The sequence below is a fragment of the Camarhynchus parvulus genome, chromosome 1A (assembly GCF_901933205.1).
Source record: "Camarhynchus parvulus chromosome 1A, STF_HiC, whole genome shotgun sequence".
NCBI classification, from domain to species: domain Eukaryota; kingdom Metazoa; phylum Chordata; class Aves; order Passeriformes; family Thraupidae; genus Camarhynchus; species Camarhynchus parvulus.
Window position 1 is genome coordinate 44,567,316 of NC_044586.1, and position 9,401 is coordinate 44,576,716.

General features: G+C 43.5%; 1 protein-coding gene across 4 annotated transcripts; it reads right to left on the minus strand.

Moving 5' to 3' along the window:
• Nucleotides 1–3,039: 3,039 nt before the first annotated feature.
• On the minus strand, nucleotides 3,040–8,387 carry GPR85 (G protein-coupled receptor 85). 4 transcript variants are annotated; one of them, XM_030960888.1, is made up of 2 exons: nucleotides 7,379–8,387; nucleotides 3,040–5,721 (listed from the first exon to the last, which is right to left on the minus strand). In XM_030960888.1, the coding sequence occupies exon 2, from the start codon at nucleotides 5,544–5,546 to the stop codon at nucleotides 4,434–4,436; it is 1,113 nt and encodes a 370-aa protein (XP_030816748.1). In that variant the 5' UTR covers nucleotides 5,547–5,721; nucleotides 7,379–8,387; the 3' UTR covers nucleotides 3,040–4,433. The 4 variants fall into 4 exon arrangements, with proteins under 4 accessions (XP_030816748.1, XP_030816751.1, XP_030816749.1 ...); XM_030960891.1 differs by lacking the exon at nucleotides 7,379–8,387 and adding an exon at nucleotides 7,092–7,324; XM_030960889.1 differs by lacking the exon at nucleotides 7,379–8,387 and adding an exon at nucleotides 7,069–7,324.
• Between the last annotated feature and the right edge of the window lie 1,014 nt (nucleotides 8,388–9,401).

Below are 9,401 nucleotides of genomic sequence, written 5' to 3' on the forward strand. Positions count from 1 at the left end.
CAGGCAACTCTCAGTTGTATGTGGGTGTGTAACCCAGGTTGCAGATTAGCAGTGCTGTGCTAAAACAAAGCAGAAAAAAAAGGAAAAACACCCACCATTCTTCTTTGGATTTCTGATCTCACTTTTACTTGAGTTTAACTCCATTCCTTGATAAATGTAATACACATAGGAAGTTCTTATCTAATGTGGACATGCTTTGTATGACCTGGGTGTTAGCTTTATGTGGGTTAGTCTATTTCATTGCTAGTTTCAATAATTAAGAACTGACTGTGCAACTATGCAGGAGCCCACAGGTTTATTTAACATTTGCTAAAAACCAACTACTTGCCAAAATACCTCCGTAACTCACCACAAAAATCATCAGAGTTCCCTTTAATATTATTTTTTTAAACCCAGGAGTGATAAAAACCTGCTCCATTACTGGATTCCTATTAATATAAAGAAAATGTTGAGATGCTTGAAAGTCAAAGCAAAAGCAAAACAAGTGAACAAACACAATGCACTTAAAAGCAGGCAGAGTGGACTCCTCTGCCTCCAAGGTCTAGAGACTGACAAAAAGCCATTTTATAATAAGACTTTTTAGCTGTACCAAAAACCTTGACTTAATTGGCTAACTGTACATTTTATCCATTTAGAGGGTAATTAACACCAATTATGCTTTTAAAATACAATGTGCTCTTGGGCAATGCAACAAAAACAGTGGTTTCCTTGTGAAAAACTTGTGAGAGGGAAAATTGTTTCCTGCTGCCCCCTCCCCATTCCCATTTTTGTTTGCATAACATAAACAGCATCTACTTCATGAGCAAAGCCAAAGGACAGAGATAGTCAGCGTGCCAGCCAAGAGGCCTGAGAGCCATGAGCCACAAAGGCACCTGGAAGGAACTGGCAGTGCCTCTCCATCCTCAGGGAGGGAACCCAGACACTGACAAACCCTGGGAAGCTGCTGCAGGAGCTTATCTGCTGGGGAGGAGGAGGGGCTGAGACACGTCTCAAGGAGCAGGAGAAATACAAAACATTTGATCCTGTAGAAGGATTCATGAAGAGGCTGCCAAAGGGCTGTGGGGCAACAGAGGCCAGGAAAGGAACAGGGGTAGAAAGCCTTTCTTTCAGGGAGTCTGGGGTTTTTTTTCTCCTCTCTCATCAGAAAATTTAAACTATTGACTTAACATTATCCATGAACATTAAAGACCAATGCAGATATAAAATATTGTGATATTCTTTGCTATTCTGAAAAGAAAGGACTAATCTACTAGCCCTGTATTCTAGCTTTGGCAATAGCTAGACTCCTGTACTAAAATGAAAGCAAAAGACTCTTCATACTGTGACACAACAGTGAACTGAATTGGAATGAACCTTCTTGCTCCTTTGAATTTATACCTTAATACATTAGTTTTGATATGCTGACTAGGATCAAAATGACACTGAGGCAAAAAGTGCAAGCACTGCTTTAATTCATGTATACATTCAGTTCTTTGAAGAATCTCTCTAAACTACTTGACATCCTGTATCAGTGTGTAATCATCCGATATCCACTGAGTAATAACATTCCATAAAATGCTACTTTATATGTTGGATTTTAATTTCACTGAACATCCCCTTGTCCTCTCAACACTGGAGAAAAATCAAACTAAATACTTCTGTCACAAGATTTCTTACTGGCACAATTCTTATAAATCCACTTAATAAAAACTACCTGCCCTTTCACAGGTAGCAATACAGTATTGTTATATAGCCAAAGGAATTATATTCATATCAAAAGAAAAACATTTATCAAAATATTTGCTTTCAGATTTGTTTACTGTTTATTATTTTAATTTACATCAGTTGCTCCTTGCAAAAGTTCCAGGGAAATAATTTAATTTTTTTTTCTTTCCCACTGCATAGTAAATACAGCCTTCTTAGTATTTCAGAAGTATAGTACTATAGAAATGCTAGGGCCCGCTTCTGCTCCAAATGAAGTTAATGGGAAAACACCAACTAACTTTATTAAGAGTTAGGTCAGGCCCCAGATTTGCAGCTTTTGAAATTTCATAGTTGAAAATTTTCTGGCTAATCCTCAGAACTGACTACTTCTACAACTATATACTATTTACAACTTTATTTATATGTACTTCTTTATTACAATATGTAATATCAATGTTCCTTGTAAAGGTTACTATTTTAAAGAAATTAGACTGAAGTTATTGCCAATCAACCTTTTAATAAACTTAAGTGGGATGACTTTCAGAATTTTTCTCAACATATGATTCAGTTTTTATTCACTCCTTCTATCTTTGACAATTGCTTAACTACCTTAATTTCAAAGCCTTTTCCAGTGTAATAAAAATGTCCTTTTGGTAGAAGTTTATTGGTCCCATTTCGAATTATGTTCTGAAACATTCCTACACTGATGAGGACTCATTATTTTAGCATTTTTTCTGTTTCAACACAGTATATAAAGCCATGCCTCTCACCAATCAACCTCAGTATAAAAGTGTAAGTGAGGTCAAACAGATTGCTCACCAAATCTTTGATCAAGTTGTCTGATCACATATAGACACAACTGTCTGAATTGTTGCATATGTTATATAATGTTATCACACAAATTTAAGCATTTCCATTATTGACTGCTACTTGTGTATGCATACGTTAACTTTCTGGTCATAAAACTGCAATAAAGGACAAGATATACCAATACTGAATTCAGACCTCTAGTCTCTCCCAAAATTAAGAAAAATCTGTGTTCTTTATGACTGATCAACTCATGATTTTGTGCTTCAGTTATACACATTTTCCAAAATTAAACTGTGAAGTTAATGTGAAATACTGTGTTGTAACTTCAAATATAACTGACATATTAGAACAGATAGATGGGTAATTATGATAAACTACACAATAGTGCTACTGCAGATAATATCATTTATCAATCCTGTGGTCCCCATCATTCATGCATTTACAGTTTGGGAATACAGTGACTGCAAAGGATAATAATTCATAATGGCTACATTCTCAGTACTTCATGCTAGCTCACTAGACAAAATAAAAAAGGTTAATTGTATAACTGGAAAAATGTAAAATTTTATTCCAAGAAAATTAACAAGCTACACAGGTAAATTTTGGCAAATGCAACTTTATATTGAAATCCACACATCTGTATCTTAAAGAAGGAAAGACTCACAGACTCTAATGTATTTCTAAAATACTAAGAAATCATAGTATATGCTTTCACAAGTTAAAACTTAAATAATTTAAAACAACCAATACACCAAAATGTGCAGAAAATATAAACAAGACTGTGCCTTCAGTAGAATAAATGCTTCACAAATTGTGCAAGATATCATACTAAGGCTGCGGTCTCCCCATGACAGCTGTCTTAAAATATAAACATACATCAACTGCCTGTGTTTCTCAGAACAAACTAGAAAGGGCGGCACACCTAGAAAAAAATCATATAATCCCAGTGATGTGCATATTGATTTTGGGAACCATTGGAGTAAAAAGGAAAAAAGAGGACTAAGTGATCTTTCATGCACTCCCAAATGACTGACCAGAGTTACTGATTCAATTTTCCTTGCTTATTTGTTTCAATGCTAAACAAAATGGAAGATACTAGATAACCCTTTAAGGCAACATGTGTTTATTCTGTATAATTATAACTGTTCAATTATGACTGGATATTATCATTAACGTTGCCTAACAGACTGATATCTAGCTTTTTAAAAAATATAAATAAGAGTCTATTAAACTTTATACCAAATCAGCAAAAAACACAGAATACAGTTAAATGTTAGTAATTTCACTGTTAAGGAAAATGGCAATTAGAAAGAGTAATATATTTGGAGAAAAAAAAATTAAAGTCAAAATCGAACAAAAATACTGCTTTGGAATGCTCCCCAAAACTTACTCACAAGGCAAACAGATTTGTAAGTGTGATAATCCAATAATGCATGGCACATCTTTAATCAGTTACAGTACTTGAGTCCCCAGTTTTCAGTCTTTGCAAAATAATAATTGTATGAAATGTTTTAAAGGTCTTCAGATGTCTAAAATTAGTTTTATCAACACATTAACCTCATATCAACTTAATTTATTAAGATGTCCAATGCTAATCTTTTTGATGTTCTTATTTTATGTAGTGATATACACAGCATTTAGCACTGATACTTAGCACCTGCTACTTTCATAATCTAGATTTCAACCACATAAAGGAATTCAGGGCAGTAGTTCAGTCCTTTGTTCTTAATTACAAACCTTCAGCAGTGGTCAGCAGGAACATGTTTAGGTTTAAAACAGGATTAGAGGTGAGCTATTGCAGAGACTGCAGAATGTTGCCCAAATCCTTACAGCTGCTGACGTCCCATTCTTGATTTTCTCCTCAAGACATGGCTACAGGCCACAATTGCTTAGCAGAGAATGGTAGTGTTTCACAAGGCTAAAGATTTACAGATGCTCCCTCATATAACACAGTAAGGTTCCCTTGGTAACCTGGATTTTCTGCAGTAAAGAAGGGTTGTGCTGAAACAGCGCCTCAGCTCCCTGTTGGAGAAAATGCAGACAAAAGGATTGATTCCAGCTTGGGCAAAACTCATCCAGACAGCGGCCGTTAGAAATCCCCCAGGTACTACAGGCCCTCTCGCAAAAACTCTCCAGTAACAGGCTACCAAATAGGGACCCCACAAGGTCAGAAAGAGGAATGTCATGATGTAGAACATTCTGCTGATTCTCTTCTCCATTTTGAATTCGTCTAAAACCAGTAGCCTCCTCCTGCCTGTGGTGTTGGCGTTCTGCCTGATTCCCAGCAAGGTTGGAGGCGTGGGACCCCTTCCGAATCCAGCCAGCCAATTAGCAGCTGCTTGACCGCTCGCTCCAGGACCATGGAAAGTCCAGTTCTGGCTCACTGCTGCAACAAACTGGACTGGCTTCATTTTCCTGCGATCGTGAACAAAAAATATCAGCTTGAGGTAGACAAGCTGTGTGGCTAGGAGGATAAGGGCAAGAAGAAGCATAAATCCCAATGAATCATTAGCCCTGAAGGAACGATGCTGGAAAGTGCATTGGTCTTCCTCCCTAATGAATGAGTAGGTGCCCACATCTAAAACTGGGGGGAAAGCCATGGCTACAGAGAGAGTCCACACCATACAGATAACAGCCAAACAAGTCCAGAAGGTCAGTCTCTTCGTATAAAAACGGTGGTGGGCAATAGCTAAGTATCTCGTGACGCTTATGCAGAATAACATGAAAGCAGTGTGAAAGCAGGACAAAACCCCCAAAAAGGCAATCACTTTGCAAGTAAGAGTCCCATACGTCCACGTCGAGCCATTTTTTACCGAGGTGAAAACAAAAGGGAAACAAATTGCAGATCTGAGGATATCTGAGCAGCAAAGATCCAACAGGAAGTAGTAAGGAGCTCTATGCAAGGTCTTATCTTTGACTAGCAAAATGGAGATCAGAAGGTTACCCACCACACTGACTCCTATTATGAAACCCAGGGAAGTCAGTTTCAGAAAAGCTGTTAAAGGAGAGAGATTTTGCAAAATGTTGTCAGCTGCATGGCTGTAGTTCGCCATAGATGGATGGATGATATGTATATTGCCTCAGTCAAGTCTCATGATCTATATTTAAGAACAAGGAAAAAATAGATCCATACATCTTACTGAAAATGTAATCCACAAACAGAACTGATCTTGTGTCTAGTCATACAGTACATCCTCTTCTTTCTGATTTGTCATGCCATCAAAATATCTGAAAAAAAATCAAGCTATCAGTTCTTAAGTTAACACAAAATGATGTCAGAAAGTGCTAGCAAAGATGTTAATTTATGGAGAACCAAATGAAGTTGTAAATTTGACTACTATTGTTTGTTTTTAAAAAACGTGAGGCTTTTGGGTTTTTTTACTGACTATTTAGTATAATTGACTATTGGCAGATTTGTTACAGTTTCATGACTGACCAGTGCCCCTTATATTTGGTAGCACATATAATTTCACAGTTAAAGCCTCAGAGATTTTATGAATCAAAAAATTCCCAGTTTGCAAGCCCAAGAGTTAATCACTGACATCTTTTTTAAAGAATCCCCAAAGACTGCTGATATTTTGACATTACCTACATTTATTTTATGGCTACAGTATTTGTCAATGTTTTAAGAGGCAACTGCTGTGTTGATATGGATCACACCCAAAGAAACCCTGCAGAATTTATGTTTTTTAACCCAAGTCACCAAAGCACATTAATCACACAGTGTTAGTTTATGCATTTTGTAAGAGAAACAGTATTCACTATCCCCCTCCCTTCCTGCTATAAACAATAATTTTATCGTTTAGCCTTTTCGATAAACAGGTATCTAGACAGTCGATAGCAGTATGCTTTAGGGTGTCGTCCCCCCCGGCCTCCCCCCCCCTTCCCCCGTGCTTCAATGCAAATCGTTAAAGCCTCGACATAATTCATAATAAGCAACGGTCAGTGTAAATACTGAGCAAAAATAGGCAGCACAGCCAAGATATAATGCCCATCCTTTTGGGAGAGCTAGTTTTGGTTATGCTTAAATAAACATATAAATTGTTGGTTTTTTTTTTTGGTTGTTTTTCTTTTTTTTTTTTTTTTTTTTTTTGCTAATTAGGGCTCCGTGATTCCCATTAATCCTCCTAGTGAATCGTACCGGAACACATTTCATGCGATAAAATATAATAAAGAGCTGTCTGTTGCTGCTTTTTTTTTTTTTTTCGGTTTTGTTTTGTTTTTCTTTTTTCTCCCTCCAGAGCCAGGGACAGGAGCCTCAGCAGGCATGATCAGGCTCCTTCGTTATTCACACGAAGTGTTTCCTATGCCACCTCGGGTGTACAAAGGATATTCCCACTGAATCCCAGCAAAATCCTTCCATTCTTACCGTCCACAAAAGAGCCTGATTGCTGCTGTGTAAACAGAGGCTGATCAGATCATGGCATCGTTTTAAAACCATGAAATGAGGCTCCCCCTCCCCCTCCCGCCAGCCCCGCCGCTCCCCCTCCTCCGTGGAGCTGTCCCCGCGGCGGCCGGCCCTGCCTCCGCACACACGGAGCCCGCACGCACCGGCCCCGCCGCACACTCACTCACACCGCCGCCGCTGACACACGCACCCCCGGCCACGGCCGCTCCCCCGCGCCCGGCCATGCTGCGCTGGACTGACTGCGCCGCGCTGCAAGGCAGCCCGGCCGCCGCTGCCTGGCATCAGCCGCATCTGCCGGAGCCGTGCGAGAGCCCCCCGCGGCGGGGAGCTGGGGAGAGCGGAAGAGGCATTGTCTGGGAGGGCTTCCATCATGCCCCTTCTTTGGAAGTCAGTCCCGCAGCCCTGAGCGGGAGAGCCCTCTCAGCACGCACCTGCAGCCGCGGCAGCCCTCGGGGCCCCCAGCCCCTCTCCTCCTACCTGTTGGTGTCGGAGATCCCCACATGCCAGAGCCGCTCCTTCCCGCCGACCGGGGGCTGCTTTACCCTGGCGGTCTTTTCTATTCCCCACTACCGTCATTCATTCTTCTTTCTCTCAATCCTTTTCCTTTCTCCTTTTTTTTCAATTTCCTTTTTTTTTTTTTTTTTTTTTTTTTTTTCGCCTCGGTACCTTGGCTGAGGATCCAGTCAGTGGCTCGGGCGGCGCATGCTCGCCGCGCCTCCCCCCTGCGCGCCGAGCCCCGTCCTCCCCTGTCGCAGCGCCACAATCTCTCCCTGTAACGCAGCGGCGGCGGCCGCCTCAATGAGGGCACGGCAGGCTCGGCGGCAGCAGCTGCTGCTGTCTCAGAGAGGGCACGGCAACCTCGGCGGCAGCAGCAGCAGCGTCCTCAGTGGTGTGCAGGCAGCCCCGGCGGCAGCAGCAGCCTCCTCAGTGCGGGGAAGGCAGCGTCCTCAGCGACGGGAAGGCAGCCTCCTTGGCAGCACGTTCCCATCGCGACGTATAGCCCAGCTGGATTTACTGGCGAGCCCGGGCAAGCCAGTGAGGAAAGGGAGGGGAAGAAATTAGGTCCTGCGCTCCTTGTTTATGCCTCTGGGCTCCCCCTCCCGCCCCATTCGTTTACGACGGGGGTCTGGAAGCGCTGCGCGTCGCAGCCTGTCAGGAGAGGCACCGGGCGGTTTCTTCAGCTGCCGCTGCTTAATCCTCCTGCTCGTGGCTCGTTTTCCTTCCTCCCGATTGCCACCCGGTGAATTCCTTCTTCCTGGCCCCCGAGCCAGGGAGGGCTCCTTAAAAAGTGCCGTTGTTGGCGGAGGGCGCATTCGCCGCGGGGCCGTGAGGACGCCGCACCTTTCCCCCGGCAGCCCGCGGAGCAGTTCCCGACGCGCAGCCCGGAGCCGGCGCAGAGCCGTCAGCGCGCTCGCTGCATGGCGGCGGCGATGAGCCCGGTGTCAGCCCGTTCCGCCCGCGGCAGGGCCCGCGTTGCCCCTCGGCGCGCAGGGCGGCAGCGGCGGCCGCCGCGGAGGAGCGCCGCCCGAGCCGGCGGCCGGCGAGGATCGATCCCGAGCCGTCCCGATGATGTCATGCGGGCCGGTGGGCCGGGGCGGCGGCGCCGGGAGGCGGCGGGCTGCAGCCGGGGCCGCCGCAGGGGCCTCCCGCCGGCCCCCGCACCCGCTGGCGCTGACCCTCGCTGGTGCCACCGTGGCAAAACCAGGAGGGAGAGGGAAGGACCGGGATCCCTCCGCCCTCCCGCCTCTTCGGTTTGTATGGAAGTTTGTCCGGGAGAAGTGGGAACATGAAAGCCGTGCCCCAAGATTAATTCGCTTTGGCTGCAAGGCAGTTGAGGAACAGCTTGTTTTGGGTCGAGAGATTTGGATCCTGAGGAACTTCTTCACTGGGAGCTTCTGTTCAAGCCAGAATAAATCCTTCTGTGGGACAGATTTATAGGGTTGATTCATAATGTGTGTCACATCCGTGAGACCGTTAGTAGACTACAGGCATTTTTTAAGGCTGTTGTCAGGTTTGGGTTCTTTTTTTTGACACTCGCTAAAAGGCATTGGAATTGGTTGCCAAACCACAAAATTAGCTTCAGTAGCAGCCTGACCAAGCCTAGAGGTCTCCAGCCACTGGAAGCTACATGTATTTAAACCCAACATCACACTACTTCAACCATGTGACTTGTTTCAGATAAAATTTATTCTTAGGCAGAAAACTGCTACAAACCTCCGGTGCCGCACAATTTTTATTTTTTTCTGCAAACATAGTTATGAGAACATGATGGTGCTCATCTTTGGGGTGGCAGGGGTGATCTTCGCTTTTAAAAATTGGGCAGTTGTTAAAGTTAGTACTTCAAGTTGCACTTCTCATGTTGCAATCACCTGAACTGTGCAGACCACCCTCCTTTCTTTGTTGTTAAATATACGGTCCCACAGCGACATGAACAATGACCTTTCAAGTCATTTTTGATGGTCTCTCTAATATAGAGTTCTCCAAACACCATGCATGGAAA